The sequence below is a fragment of the Rattus norvegicus genome, chromosome 3 (genome assembly GCF_021556685.1).
Source record: "Rattus norvegicus strain SHRSP/BbbUtx chromosome 3, alternate assembly SHRSP_T2T, whole genome shotgun sequence".
In the NCBI taxonomy this organism is placed as follows: domain Eukaryota; kingdom Metazoa; phylum Chordata; class Mammalia; order Rodentia; family Muridae; genus Rattus; species Rattus norvegicus.
The window spans coordinates 77,689,984-77,705,504 of NC_141536.1; the positions used below are offsets into that span (position 1 = coordinate 77,689,984).

The following is a 15,521-nucleotide window of genomic DNA, read 5'->3' on the forward strand; positions in this document are numbered from 1 at the left end:
CGGCCCCCGCGAGAGCGCCCCGCGCGCGCCCCCGGACCCGCTGGGGTCTTGTGGCCCCGCCCCCGCCCCGCCCCCGGCGCTCTCCGAAGTGCTGACGCTTTGGTCCGGTGGCCCTGGGTCCACTCGGCCTCCCTTCACATCCCACAGACTCTCCAGGCACTGGCAAAGCTTTGCTCTCCCAAGAGCTGGAACTAGAACCAGGGAATCAGGTAGGTGATGGCAAGGTTCTGGTCCTCAAGTCCGTCTTTGGTCCTCCACGGCAGTGGGGGTGGGAAGGAGGGTTGCCGAAGATGGCTGAGAAAGGAAAGCTGGTGGGGGAGTGGGGTCTAAGAGCAGTCAGCTGTGGAGCCAGTTGGCCTGGTTCTACAAGTAAAGGTGGTGGAGACTTGCATTGGTGACCTCATAGCTCCAGGGTTTGTCTTTCCCACGTGTGAAATGAAAGATGATCCCTCCATGACTGTGGGGAGGAACTAACATAATAGAAATGCTTGCTCCTGGAAGCTGGGAACACCCACCTGTGCACTAGGATCTAGTCCTCACCTCCCGCAGAACCCTCTGAAGGGGCAGCTCTGTCAAGACCCTCTTGATCCCTGGCTACCTCTGATAACCCAAGCCAAGCTTTTGGCTTCTTAGCCCTGTGAAGCCTCTGTATAACAGGACTATCCCAACATTTATTTTTCTTTAATTTCCAGGTTGGTCCTGGAAGTTACTATGTAGCCTAGGCAGACAAAGAACTGATGACAACCTTCTTGAGTCTCCTGCTAAACTGGAGGATTAGTGTGAGCTATGCCCAGTTAGTTCTTGTCTTCCCACGGCATTTTCTATATTGCATTCCTTTTGTACCCACACAGTTCTGAACTGGCTTCTCCCACCCTAAGGCCTAGGACCTTCCTCTTGTCCTCAGAGCTGGATTCTTGAAACCTTTTTGGTTGCTTCTCTTCCTTCCACCCACTTTGGGTCTAGCCGTGCTTTCTTCCTGGTTCTGTATTAGGTTTTCTCACACAACATGGACTATCAAAGCTGGGACCCCAGCTTTGGTGGCTCAGAGTGCCTCCCTGCCCTTCACGTAAGTCGAACATGACAAATGCTCTACAGTTTGTATAGCTCCACTTGCAAATCTTGTCTCATTTCTCTTCCCAGCAAGAAGCTATAGATGCCTACCGTACAGTACTCAATCTCACTGCTTTGGGCCTGAGAACATTCTAGGACCTAAAACCAGAGGCCTTGGTTGCCTCTCCCTTCCCTGTCACTGATACTTTGGTCACTTAAATTTTCTGTTCTGGTTGGGGCCTCTTACACTAGGCCCTACCCAAACCGTCTGCTATTATGGCACCTTCCTCCTTCCCAGGAGAATGGCCTTGCCTAATTATCACCGTTAATGTGTGCTTGTCTCAGTGGGCAGCATCCCCAGGAGGACAGAAGTGTGTGAGTATGTAGGAGAGTTCCCTCTCATAGACCCTCTGCCCAAGAACAAAGGCATCTCAGCTTCTCCAGCCAAGTCAAAGCTACGTGAGAAGCCGAGAGGGAGGCCAGCCTTAGTAGAAAGTAGGCCAGCAGAAGTTTGGAGGCAGAGCCAGGAATGAGACGAGTCCTAGAGTAAAGCTCCCTTTCTGTTTATAGAGCAGACTGTGATTTTCTTTGGCTTTGCCTGAGCCCTTCTCGCACCAGGAACACCCATGTGCATGGCACTCTGGCCAGATGGTACAAGACGAGCCAGTATCCAGACTCAGGCTTGGCTGTAGCTTCCTTAACTGTGTGTAAAGGGCACACATACATTCTTAGCACATCATAAAGAATGGATACAGTACCCTGGATCTCAGTAGGCTGCCCGGTGCTACTGTGAGGTGGCACCCAGGAACTGGTCCTGGTACCCTGTATGGTTTGGGCTGACTGACTTTTGCTTGATTCTCACCAAATTCTAGGGCTAGCACACCAGATATACCAGTTCAACAGCCTCCTCTATCCAAGGGAGACCTCTGACTCTTCACTGCAACAGACCTGACATGGCCTGTTCTACCCAGGTTCAGCCACAGGAGCCCAGGTCCCAGACCTCCCACAAGATAGACTACACAACACAGTTTTACTCAGACAGGATCAGACATTTATAAAACAGGTAAGTATTCACACACTGTAGGAGAAACAACCTTCCCAGCAATGGGGAATGCTGTAAAGTGCTCTTGCCTGCAACCATCTCTTCCCCATGCTCGGGCCCAGGAGCAGGACATGGGGCACTGTTCTGTGACAGTCCTCAGGGCCACTCAGGCTAGGCAAAAGGAGGCATGAAGTCATTCCAGGGCTCCAAGACACTCTATCCCACAGCTGTGGAATAGTCTGCTCCATTCACTGGAAGGCTGTCCTGGAAATGGGCCAACATGTCAAGGAGGTGGAAGGACAGATGACCTTGCCAACTTGTACCTTGAGGAGAGAGCCATCATCAAAAAAGCAGAGAAGGCCATTGTCCCCATAGCTGAAGATGTTGCAAAATAAATACTGGCCCCAGAATAAGCCTTTGCTCCTCTGGGACCAGTTCTCCAGACGCATTCTACTGTCCCTCCAGCAAGAGCCTTTGGCCCTTTCCTCTTGGCCTGGGGCTAGGGACAGGGAGGCCACACCCCATGACTCTGAACATGGCATCACAGATGCCGTTTCTTCACACAATCGTAGGATGCTTCTAGTCAGGATGATGAACATAAACAGTTGGACTAAAGGCAGCTCTCTGCTGAGAAAACCTGAGGCCATCTCAAAAAGAAGCCTGTCAGATGTGCTAGACAGCTGGAGGGGGGAGCCTGACCCCAGGGTTCTGGTCTGACACAAAAAAAGGCCAGGGCCAAGGGCATTAACAACTCTGAGGCTAGGAAAGGTCACAGGGGAGGTAGAGAGGAAAAGGCCCAGAGGCCAGCTTAATGTTACATGTGAGAACAAAAATCCAAACAGAAACAAACTCACTCACTCTCTCTCTCTCTCTCTCTCTCTCTCTCTCTCTCCACACACACACACACACACACACACACACACACACACACACACAAACACACACACACACACACACACACACACACACACACACACACACACACACACACACACACACACTGTGGCTCAAATGCAGGCCACGGGGTGGAAGGAAGACTTGCTCAGGTACCCCCAGATCCTTTCATAACTTCTTTCTCCATATGACCCAACAGTGGGAGGGAGAGTTGGCTCCCCTGGAAAGCAAGGCTTGACTTCTCTATGTCAATCCTTCACTGCTGCTCTGCGAAGATGTTGATGTGCCAGGCATGGTCTCTGACCTCTCGCCAACTGCCAGAGGCAGTGCTCCACCCCTAAGTCTGTCTGAGTCTCCGGAAGCTCAGTCCTGGGCAGCTGACACTGCAGGGCAGGTGCTGACCAGCCAGGCTGTCCAGCTTGCCTGGCTGGATATCAGCAGTACTGGCTGGAGCATGTGGTGTCAGGAGTACAGCCAGAGGAACCAGGGGCCCTGCAGCTGTGGGACCTGGGTTTCTTTCACCAGTTCAGACCCTAGCCTGTCCACAGCTTCTAGAAGGTCGAGACTGGACCTTAGCTGCTAGGGAAGGGACAGAAGACTGGGAGTCTATTCCCCATGTGGTTTTTTTTAGAAGGTTCTACAAAGACTGATATTATGTCTGAGGCTGACATAAGCAGTACTGGGCACACAACACACTAGTCTGTAGCCTTAGACATCAGGGAAGCCTGTTAATGGCACAGGATTTTATAAGAAGACTGGCCAGGCTGTTTAAGATCAACAGGACACATCTATTCCAGCCTGCTCAGGTTCTAGTGTCAGAAAAGTGGGAACTAAGTCAGCAGGACTCTGACTGCCTCTGAAACTCCATGCTTTAGATGAGAGTCAAAAATGTGGCCCTCCAGCTCCTTGTTAAAAGGAGGGAGGAAGAAGAGTCTGGGGAGGCAGAGACCAGAATTCAAGCTAGGGTCTTACCACCCTATTGGGGCTCCCAGGGGCAGATTTGGGCTGACGGTTACTGCTGCGGGTTCTAGTCTTATGTCTGGAAGTCAAGAAACAGCCCTGGTAAGAAGGCATGATCTAGGGGCTCCTCCAGCACAGGCAACATTCAGGATCATGAGAGTGTAAACAGATGCATGCACACGCAAACGGCACACCACACCTCCCTCTGCACACACACAGTCGCTCGCTCTGTCTGTTGGTGACTGTCTTCTCTGTAGGTTCCATGTCTTCTCTGTGGCCATGGCAGCTCAGGCACCTGGGCTTTGCTCACGGAGCAATGGCTCTCCAGCTGAAAGAGAAAAACATGTGCAAAGGGGGCACTCAGGAGGCTGCTTAGTTGCCAGGCACCAGTTCCTCTGGCTGCTTCCCTGGGGAGTCCCAGACTGGGAGTGGGACAGCCCAATGAACATATTGCTTGGGCCACAGTCCCCAGGGCCAAGTTGTTGCTGGGCAACCATGAGGATGGCTGAATATTGCATCTCTGAACCCAGGGTACGTGCTCCCTGAATACCTTCTACCCAGGGATAAGGACAGCAGAAGACGGGGCTACATGCCATCAATTGACACCTTGAAGAACATTTGTTCATCAATGACAAGAGCACAGCCATTGCATTGCTTCCAAAGGAGGAGAATGGGGGAAAGTAGCTGTGTGAGACCTTGCCTGGTTCTAGTGATTCTACAGAGTAAGGCATGACTGGGTTTAGAACCAGCAGATAGGCAAACTTCCACACTCGGATCACAGAACCCTAGTACGGGGCTATGGGGTGGGGCAGAAAGGGGGATGGGGACATAAGGTGACTCATCTTAAAGATTTAGAACATCTTAGATCTGGGGCAGAGAAATGGCCTCATCAGATACCAGAAGAAAGGGTAAGGGTAGCAACAGGCTGATGGATGACTGCAGGACAGGCAGGCTCTTGTATCCATAACGAAAGTCTTTGTTTTTGTTCCTCGGGTCTTGACTCCCAGCACCTCAGGGTAGGACTCTCTTTAGGTAAAAATGAGATGACTGGGCTCACCTCAAGTCCAAAATGGATAAAGAACTTTGACTTGGACAGAAAATGGGAAAAAACTCTACAAGCACAGACACCATGACCTTGAACTCCAGATACTAGAACCAAGGATTTGCTTCTGTGGTGCTTTGCTATGGTGGCCCTTACAGGCCCCAGACAACCTGCTATTCCTCCATTTTCATAAATGAGAAACTGAACTAACACAAGTGTCCATACAAAGAATGAGAAAGGAATTCCCAGGCCTTCAGGATTCAAAACCTGTGGGCTTAAGAAAAAATTAATTTTATGTATATGTTTTACCTGCATGCATGTCTGTGTACCACCTAAGTAACTGGTGCTCCCAGAAACCGGCCAGGATTCCCTGGAACTGGAGTCACAGATGGTTTTGGGCTGCCACTGGGTGCTGAGAATCAAACCTTGGGACCTTTGCAAGAGCAACCAGTGCTGTCTGAGGAGAAACTGTCTCCCCAGTGCTGTCTGAGCATTTCCCCAGTCCCTGCTGTTTCTAACCAGTAAGGACTCTTTATATTACTCCTCACCAAGACTTTTACAAGATGTAAAAAGGAAGAAAGTCAAAATAGTAGCATAGATGGAAACTTGAACAAAATAAAGTCAAAGACTGTAGAAATGGGGACGCTCTTAAAAGTCAGCCGGATGGGCAGTGGTGGGCACACCTCACTCATCCCAGCACTCAAGAGACAGAGGCAGGCAGTCTCTGACCTCAAGGACAGTCTGATCTATAGAGTGAATTCCAGGACAGCCAGGGCTACATAGAGAAACCCTGTCTCAAAAACAAAACAAAACCCAGACATATTTGGAGAGCCTCTAGCCTCCTAGCACTTCACCCTATTTCAGGTATCTTCTTATACAGTGGAGGCAGCCTCAGACTCCTGACCTTCCTGTTTCTAGCTCTTAGGTGGTAGGACTAAAGGTGTTCAGAGCTCAAGCAATCCTTTTAAGGCCTCACCCTGAAGCTAAAGCCAACGGCACGAGGAGTGTGATACTCTCTAGATTTTAGACGCTGGACAGAATACACAGCAGAAGTGGAAGCATGCGGGCAGTTCCTAGGTTCTTGTTCTTTAAACCAAGTATCATTTCAGTCATCTTCCCTTGAAAAAGGCCCTGCGGTGTCTAGTCATACCTTTTCCTTAGATGGACATACCTTTTTCTATTTTAAATTCATTTTAACTGACACATAAAATTGTACATAATGACATATGTGATTTTTAGAAAAATATTTACCCCATCTCTCTTCTCTTCATACACAGGATCTCATATAATCCAGGTTGGCCTTGAATTTGCTATTTAACTAAGGATGACCTTGAACTCCTGATCCTCCTTCCTTAGTTTCCCTAGTGCTGGGATTCCAAGCAGGCATCACTATGCTTAGCTTACCATGTGCAGTTCTAACACATGTACACGTTATATGTTCCTGAGATCAGTTTAAACACATCTCCACCAACATTTATCATTTATGGAAAGCACTGAGCCACCTTTCTTATGGCTCCAAGTCAGGAGCCGAGACTCAGCTAAGATACCCCTGGATATTCTGCAGCCAGGACCACAGGCCCAGGACGCAGCTCTTTGGGAGGGCTGGGCTGCTCCATCTCCACACCAGATAGGTTGTCAGCAATACACCTGTCATGTACAAGTTGAGCGAGTGTCAGGGGAACAATGGGGATTCTGGAAGTCATGGTGTAGGCAAGGATACCTCTGCACTAACAGATCATGGACCAGTGAGGGAAGGGGCTCCTTAGCCATGGCCCTCTGTGCGTGGAGGGCTTCTCTTGAAAGATTGCAGTGCAGTGCTAGCTAGGCAGGGAGGTGAAGCACAAGTGCTGCCCGGTGGTCAGATCACTGGACCAATGAGAGGAGCCAGGGCATAACCGGATGTTGATGGAATCCTGTGTCAGCAGCCTTGGGGGTTACAGCAGCAGCTGACAGGATTGCTATTTGGAAGCTCAGTGTTTTCTCTTTTCAGTTTAGTGAACATTGTGGAAACTAAATGTAGAACATTCGGTTGGCATGGGTTTAAGGTGAGCATGGAAGCTAGAGATGTTTTTCTGGAGTACTGATTTAAAGTGTAATGACTGCTCATTAACAGCAGGATCTCAGTGCTGCAGAGCAGAGCTAAGAGACTGAACTCGGGGAAGGATCACTCAGACCCTTGGCCTCAAGTCCAAGTCACATGACTAGAGATAGGCAGAAGGGGACACATCTTCCCATCCACACAACTCTGACTGGGCCCACAGCCTCCTTCCTCTCTGTGACCCACCAGTCATGTGATCAAAGTCACTTGGAAGCACATGCAAGGCCTCTCTGAGTCTCCCTCTGCCTGTGTGCTTCTCTCAGTTAGACTTTTCAGATAAAACTTCTGACTTTCTCCTTGACATCCTAGTCTGTGTGCCCCAACAGTAGGGCAGGTGACAAGAGCTACAAAGCATTTCACAGACATGAGGGTTAATATTAGTTGTCATCTTGATTGGATTTGGGAGCAAGGGACTTGTCTCCAAGTGGGTCTGTGTGGACATGCTCTAGAAGGTCTAACTGAAGGGTAGGAGTCTCCCCAGGGCGGTGCCTTACAGCAGTAGCCCAGATATGGAGATCCGAGGGAAAAGCAGGGCTGCTTCTGTCTGACTGAGCTCCTTGCTGCTAAGGGCATCTACTCTGCTGCTGCTGCTGCCATTCTTCACTGACATCAGAACCCAGCTTCTTTGACCAGTACATATGCATATGGAAGACCAGCAGCTCTGCAGGAATTCCTGTCCTTCAGCACCAGCCTGGCAGGAAGTTAACCAAGCAAATTCATTAGCTATCACACTCTGTGCTTAGCACCACAGAGAACATGGCATCTATGGTGGTGGCTCTTCCAGGGACAAGGCAGCACAACCTTGTCCTCCTGCTGGCAATGTCTAGAGGACAAAGCACTAAGTGCCTGCCACCTGGATAAGCACATAAACCAAGACACTGCAGAAGCCCCGCTGAGGGAGGCCCTGAGTGATCAGGACCAGAGAAGACCCAAGCAGTTCCATGGTGGAAAGCACCTCCAATCTACTGATGCAGGTGTCGGGAACAGCCTGACTGGGAGGATGGCGACCTACACTTCTCCAGTGCTGGCCTAGAAACCTTCCTGCCTCGGGAAGGAGGAACAGGGCGGAGGCTGACACTGACACGCCCTCCCTCTCTGTTTGCCTCTTTCCTCTGTGAATGACTGCGGATGCAGAAAGATGAGCTCCAGTGAGAAGAGAAGAGACCCTGCAAGCAGAGGCAGAGACAACTGGGCCCTCTGATCCCCCAAGGCTGGGCTGAGCCCTTTCCTGCCATCTGAACCTCAGTGTCACCCTCCTGTGGCCTGCCTACAGAACACAGCCTCCCACCACTGCTTCATAGCCTCACATCAGGACCTCATGTTTTGCTCATGTTAAGAGCCAGAAAGGTCAAGGAAACAAAAAGAACAAAACTACCCCCTCTCCCACTTCACCCTTGCCATAAATCAAAGGGTTTCAACTTCTAAATTTATTTCTTCCAAAATAAACCCTTCGTCCTTAAAAACATTTTTTTTCTCCTTTTAAGTTTTAGAGGGTAAACTAGACATGGTGGCTCACATCTGAAATTCCAGCACTCAGGAGTATGAGGCAGGAGGATTGCTACAGGTCCAAAATTATCCTCAACTACCCAGTGAAGCTCTGTCTCAAACAAATAAACGAACCACCCCCTCCCCTCCAATAAAGGTTTAGAGGAGTGGTTCTCAACCTGTGGGCTGTGACCCCTTTGGGCACTGCATATTAGATACCTTGACTCTCAGATGCTTACATGATGAGTCACAACAGGGGCAAACTTACATGTCTGAAGTAGCAATGAGATTAACTCTATGGTTCGGGTCACCACGATGTGAGGAACTGCATTTGAGGGCTGCAGCATTACGAGGTTGAGAACTACTGGTTTAGAAGGTATGAAAGCCAGAATGGTGGGATTTTGAGCTAAAATAGGACCCCCATAAGATTTTGATCTGTTTTGCTGTTTGAACCTCCATCTGGCAAGCGACAGCTTTTTAAACCACAGCCTGCCCCCCTCTGCGCGGACTCACTCTCAGGAGTCCTTGCTTGGTGGCTCCTGGGCAGGCATCTGAGTCACTGTCACTCTAGCCCGCTTGCTCAGTTCTTCACCTGGAGGTTCCTCAGCTGCTTCCAGCTTGCGTTTGGGGGAGGCTGGGCCACTGGACAGTGGTCTGGGGCCTGTGGAGAGTGACCCACACAGAAACAAGTCATGGTTACATACCGCAATGGTCTCGTGCTGTGCAGTGACTGCTCTTGGGGAAGGGAGCCCTGCCCTGACCTCCTTTTCAGCGGTGACCTCACTTGGCTGCAGGAGGAGGCCTGGCCCAGCCTGCTGGCAGTGGGCCAACTTCTGCTGCGCAGATCCCTGGCTCCGGGCCAGAGACTGATGTGGCACAGAGCAGTCCTTGCTCGGAGGGTAAGGCTTTCCTTTGCAGTCCTGGGAAAATCCCAGGGTTTTGGCAACTTTTATGTTGTGGAGCATCCCAAACTGACCAGCACCCTTGCTCTTTCCTGCCGCTTCTCCTGCCCACACCCTGAGCCACCTTCCTCCTCATCTCCCCATTGTTTACTGTTTCTGTGGCAGGCAGTGGGGTTTTGCCTTGCCCTGCTGACTACCTTCAGTGCAGGAAGGCAGGGCAGCCTGTGCCAAAGCTGCCCTGCTCCCCTCATCCCTGATTCTGATCCTTCTGCTCCTAGAGTGGGCTCTGTTCAAGCCTGCTTTTGGGGCCTTCTTGCTACTTCCTTTCGTGGTTCTTATCAAGATGATGCTAAACAGTGCTTAAAGAGGTGCCCTCAGGCTGATCCTAAAGGAGCCCTGTCCCCAGTCCCACATCAAGCACTCAGCGCTACTTCCCTCTAAAATCCTTAGGTGAATGTCCTTACTTGATTGTCTGACTGTGCCTAGGTGGGATATCAACCTCCCCAGCCAAGTGTTCTCTTGGCCTCAGCCCTGAATGACTAATGTGGTGGTGGCACAGGCCACAGACTGGTCACCTGTGTTGCTGATGCTCCCAGCCTGGCTAGAACCAGGCTCTGCCACAGGGTGACTGAGGTCTTCTACACAGGAAGGGACAGATGCCAACAGACCTGGGGGATTAAGTAAAGGGTAGTCAGAACACACACAAGATTAAGAGGGCTGCAAGTCATGGGAGACAAATGAGCCAGGAGCGCAGGACCAGGACACAGTCTCCATCTTTTCCAACATCCCACAGCTGCTTCAGCAGCCCACCCTGGCCCAGCCTGCAGTGTCTACCACGGCCTGGGGGCAGCAAACACCTGCACAAGCTTTCAGGTCAAGCCCTCCCTGGTGAGTGACATGCCAGTGGGGGAGGGGTCCTTACAGAGCCCCCGGTATCGTGACAGCTGTTGGTAGATCTGCTTCATCCGCTCAATGTTGAGCCGACTAGTCTCTGCGTGGTTGACGATGGGCCGTGGGTAGTCCACGCCAATGATGCACTTAGCGGCCTTCTGAACCGACTCGGGAGCATTCCAGGGCTCATAGATATATCGAGAGGGGAAGCCTTTCAGTTTGGGCAGGTATCGCCTGAAACACACATCAGGTAATGTGTCAGCACACTGTGACTCTTCTTTAAAGGGTCTAGGGTACCCCAGTCCAGGAGGAGGCCACAGTGGTCCAGAGTCAAAGAGTCTGGTGTGCATCCTTACCGGATGTAGTCCCCACTGGGGTCCGTGCGTCGGCCAAAGCCCACAGGGCAGTAGCAGTGGAAGAACTGTTGGAAGAAAGCACTGCAGGACAGCCACATCCAGCTGCCTGCATTCACGCTGAAATCTGCATCCAGGAGCAACTCATCAAATACCTAGATGGGGGAAAACCAGCCTCCTTGGAAACCCGACGCCTCTGGTTCTTTCCAAATCTGTAATACCCTCAGGGCGCCAAAGCCTTCTGTTGAGGGCCCAGAGGATGCAGAGGGATCTCCTGGACCCAGGAATCCCACCCCAGCCCCAGCCTACAAGGAGCTGCCCTTGGCTAGGCCTGGTCACAGGGTTCAGGCCAGTTTGCACTCACCCGGACCCCGCTCTCCCAGCTGACCCAGAGGTCCCCTCGGGTGAGGAAGCAGGCCACAGCGTGCCGGGCCAGGTGGTGGATCCAGCCCTCCTGCCTCAGTTGGGTCATGATGGCGTCAATCCAAGGGAAGCCTGTCTTGCCCTCGGCCCACTTGGCCAGGGCTTCGGGGTTGCGGTCCCAGGGGATCTGGATGCAGATGGGGTTCCCCTCCATTCGGTCAAACCTGGGGTTGTTGGTGGCCGCTGTATAGAAGAATTCTCGCCATAGGAGTTGTCCAAATAAGGAGAGGGGGGGTGTGCTGTTCCTCTTCACCTAAGAGGAGGGCACAGTACACAGAGATGAGAGCCTGCCTGGCTCTTAGCACTGTGTCTCCTGCACAGAACAACCTGGAGTGTCTCCCAAGAGCCGTGGCTCCAAATCCCTGAGGTGCATAGAGGGTCGATACTTCAAAGATTCACAGTGTGCAACATGCAGCCCTGCCCTGGGCAACAGGAATGGCTTAAGCGGTGGGTTGGGGGAATAAGTGGTGCCATGGAACTGTCACGGGAACCAAATTCTTCAAGACTACTCTGAATCCTGTGGCTCTACCTTCTAGAAACCTGATGGGATGTTACACATCGTCAGCAACTAAAAACATGAAATCTGAACAGCTAAACAACTCACTGAACCTAGAGAGGGCGAGTGGTGTCTACTTAGCACCTTCCCCTACTAATGAGAGCTCACAGTGCTCTGCACGCTACCAGTTGCAAACCCTCTGGTCTACAATGGTGGCCTGCCTGTAACACACTGGTACAACGTGAATTCAAGACCCACTCCATGAGATGAGGCCATCCCTGACACTGCCCAGGGGCCACGAACCTATAGGAAAACCAAACATTACCATTTTGTTAAAGGAATGTAGCAATAAAATGACTCCCAGTGACATTCAGATAGTCATAGAGTGTCTTGCTCTGCCATCATTAGAAGTTTCCTCTTGCAGTAGATGGGAACAAATACAGGGACCCACAACTGGACAAAGTCAGAGAGTGAGACACTTCAGGATTCTCAGTCCTAAATAGGAATGTCTCCATCAAATCTCTCCCCTCGGCTCAGGGAGCTCTTTGTAAGAGGAGATGAAAAGACTGTAAGAGTCAGAGGGGATGGAAGACAGCGTAGAAACCAGGCCTGCTAGACAGCAGGGCTGAAGCTCAGCGAGCTCACGCAGACTGGCTGCACGCACAGGGCCTGCACAGGTCTAAGTCAGAAGAGATCCCACATCAGAGGAAGTGGACACACCCATCACTAACCCAGAAGCTACTTCCAATTGATAACTGCTCACAGGGAAATTCACTTTCTCCAATGCAGTCTTTTCGGGTATACACACTGACTTAGGTGGTGAACACAAGGAAACTCAATGGTGCTTTTGGAGGATTTTTTTTTTTGGGTGGTGGGGGTGTCTCATAATACTTTGGCTGGGCTCACCCTTCCTTCCACCCTTCCACCCTTCCACCCTTCCTTCCTTCCTTCCTTCCTTCCTTCCTTCCTTCCTTCCTTCCTTCATTTAAATCTTGCAGCATGCAGGTCTTTTGCATATATATTATAGTCTTGGTTCTGTGCTTTATGGGACTTCCATGTGTGTGAATGTATGTGCTTATATGTGGGCTTTTTCCTCCTGTTCATTAGTTCTGTCCAGTTCAGGGGTTTTTTTCTTCCTCTTTTTTTGTAGATGTCTGTTTGTATTCTAGTGAGACAGAGAAAGAAAGACTGTGGGCTTGACTGGGTGGAAAGTAGGGAGAATCTAGAAGTAATTGGGGAATGGGGAGCTGTGATCAGAATATACAGTATTAAAAATATTACAAAGTACTAAGTCTGGATTTTGGTTAAATAATGTATAAACAACAGTCCAAGACATGAGTGGATTAGGTTGGACACTGTACAATGATCTCCTCCTCCCCTGATGACCTAGCCACCAAACCTACCAAGCTACCCTATTCCATGAAGCTAATACTGGCTGGGTTGGGGAAAGCAACACTAAATACCAAGGCACCACATGACCTAAGGAGCATCTCTGTGGAATGCTCTGACAGAGCCTGTGGGCTGCGTGGCCCGGTCCTGTATGCAGCCCTTCCAGGCCAGCTCTGGACTTCCCTTTAAACTCCAGTCCCAGCTCCAGTGAGGGCAGCTGAGCCTTTGCTATGACTGCCTCTTGCCTCAACACTCACTTCCCTCCCCAGGTCCCAAGCCTTTCCTTATCAGCTGTTAGTGAGGACACCAGCTCTAAAGCCCCCAAGGCCAGCTTTTTGTCTCCAGAACACAGGAGAAGCTGGGTTCATTCACATTGGTGACTCAGTTGTGCCCAGCTGTCACCTCTAGGAAACAAACCATCTTTGGCTTCTCTGAACTAAGTGTTTCCAGAACTCTCACAACCCAGTCCCAAAGCCAAAGAGAAGGGGCCTTTTCTGGGATGACTGGCACAGTGCATGTTCCCTGCACCTCACCTTTCTGTACAAGTCCCACAGGCGGTAGTAGAAGAGGCGGCAGGAGAGGCAGCCAAAGCGCAGGTAGGGGCTGAGGCCTGTGGGGCTGGCCAGCAAGGAATTGGCATTCATCCGAGGTCTCTCATAGTTGGCAACCCAGGCCTGCAGAAGAGAGGTAACACAAGGTCAGGCCTAGGTGTTGACCTTCATCTATGGTCAAAAAACAAAACCCAAAGAAAGGCCCTAAAGCCAGGCTGGGAGCACTGTGTGCATTCTCCTCTCCTGCCTGACTCTAGGAAGGAGAAATGGCCATGTTCTTGTCTTGACTTCGATGCTCAGTCTGTGGGATGACTATGACTGACTTATTTAGTTCCCCAGCTACTTAGCTATTAAATAAAAGCATTCCCTGTCTCTGGAGAGTAACTGAAGTAGGAAAGAACACTGAGAACACAGAACAAACTCTGTACTAACCTAGGTGGGAAGACACAGTATTCCCAGCTCAGGCACCAGAAGCCCGAGGCTGCCACCACAACAAGGTCTCCGCATCACTGCTAAACAGCCAGGAACACAGCGAACTCTCAATCCATTTCCAAAGACCAACAGAGGCGCTCACTTCTGGGGCCTCTTGTCTTTCATTATTGGTCTTGTTTTCCTCTTCCACAGTTCTGGTACATTGTTCTGCTTCTCAGAGACATCACTCCGAGGAGGATGCTCACTAGACTATAACAATACTCTGAATATCAACTATGCTAACATCTACAAATAGGGTAACTGGGTTCAAAATACTCCTGTGACTCCCTTGGGGTCAGGGCCCTGGTGGGAGTCTCACTTTAGGCTCCAGGCTCCATGCTCCATGCTACCATCTCTGTCCTTGACGCCTTTCCTTCCTGCCCACCTCCCTATCTGACTTCAGTTGTCCTTCCTGTGGCAATTAGGCAAGAGCAGTCTATGAAAAACCTTACCCTTCCTCAGCAGTTGGGGATAACTCCTCAATATTCAGGCACTCAATATCATTGAGAAGCTTTCCCCTCCCCTTCTTCCTCTCTGAATGAACGTGAGGACACAGCCGAGCCAAAGTATGGTAGAGAAGGATTTTATTGTGGATATGAGAGAAAGTTCACCCAGAGGCATCTGGAAGAGTCCAGGCTGAACAGGGCCATGGGAGGAGAAGGGAGGGCAGGGGGAGAGCAAGAGAAGAGGAGAGGACAAGTGGACCAAGAGAGGAGCTGAAGACCAAGAGGCCAAAAGAGAACCAGCCGAAATGGCTAGACTATAACTCTAGCTGAGGGCAGGGAAGCTCAGCCCTGGAGCTGGCAGGTTTATGGTGGGGGCAGAGTGAAAGGTGCTGGGAGGAGCCACAGGTATTGAGTGAGTTGTCCCAGGTTTCTTTGGGACCTGACACTCTCCTCTAACAAGTTCCATGCCAGGAATATGAAATAATGATCTCATTTCTTCTACACTACAAACCAAACAAATGACCAACAAGATGAAGGGCTTGTGATAGCCAGTGGGACTCTCACACTAGGCCCTCTCCTCCACAGCCAACCTGTCTACCCCATCCTCTCACCTCCTCCACTTTCCAGCCATCTGCCTAAGCCTTGCTTGCACTGCACTGACCCCAGGCACTGCTGTCCTTGGATGCTGGGTGCTCTCCCTAGCATCACAGCTGCTCACTCCCCATGTCTGTCTCCAATCCACAGATCTCTCTGGACCACTCATGTGGTCCACCTGGCCAGCTGCTAGTCGCTCTAAGTCAATGGCTCTCACAACCTGTGGGACAACCTTCACAGGGCTCACATATCAGATATTTACATTATGATTCATAACAGTAGCAAAGTTACAGTTATAGAGAAACAACAAAATAATTTCACAGTTGGGGGTCAGCACAGCATGGGATTAAAGGGCCACAACAAGGTTGAGGCAGTCTGCCCTAGGTTCTCTGTAAGTTCCATCTCTTCTCCACCCCTCCAGGGTTCCAGCCCCG

At 50.7% G+C, this 15,521-nt stretch overlaps 1 protein-coding gene and 1 long non-coding RNA gene across 6 annotated transcripts in view; one reads left to right on the forward strand and one right to left on the reverse strand.

Annotated features, from left to right (window-relative positions):
- Positions 1–78: 78 nt before the first annotated feature.
- On the forward strand, positions 79–8,551 carry LOC147995573 (uncharacterized). The gene is made up of 2 exons (XR_015684498.1): positions 79–209; positions 7,655–8,551. It is a non-coding gene; the product is annotated as an uncharacterized LOC147995573 (long non-coding RNA).
- Positions 2,079–15,521, reverse strand: part of Cry2 (cryptochrome circadian regulator 2) — a 29,988-nt gene continuing 16,545 nt past the window's right edge. For 3 of the 5 annotated variants that reach the window (NM_133405.2, XM_087647419.1, XM_087647421.1), the window contains 7 exon segments: positions 2,079–4,274; positions 9,085–9,232; positions 10,049–10,141; positions 10,396–10,598; positions 10,721–10,872; positions 11,082–11,393; positions 13,559–13,699. In NM_133405.2, the coding sequence (NP_596896.2) occupies positions 9,087–9,232; positions 10,049–10,141; positions 10,396–10,598; positions 10,721–10,872; positions 11,082–11,393; positions 13,559–13,699 (1,047 nt within the window). In that variant the 3' untranslated portion in view covers positions 2,079–4,274; positions 9,085–9,086. 5 annotated transcript variants of the gene reach the window in all.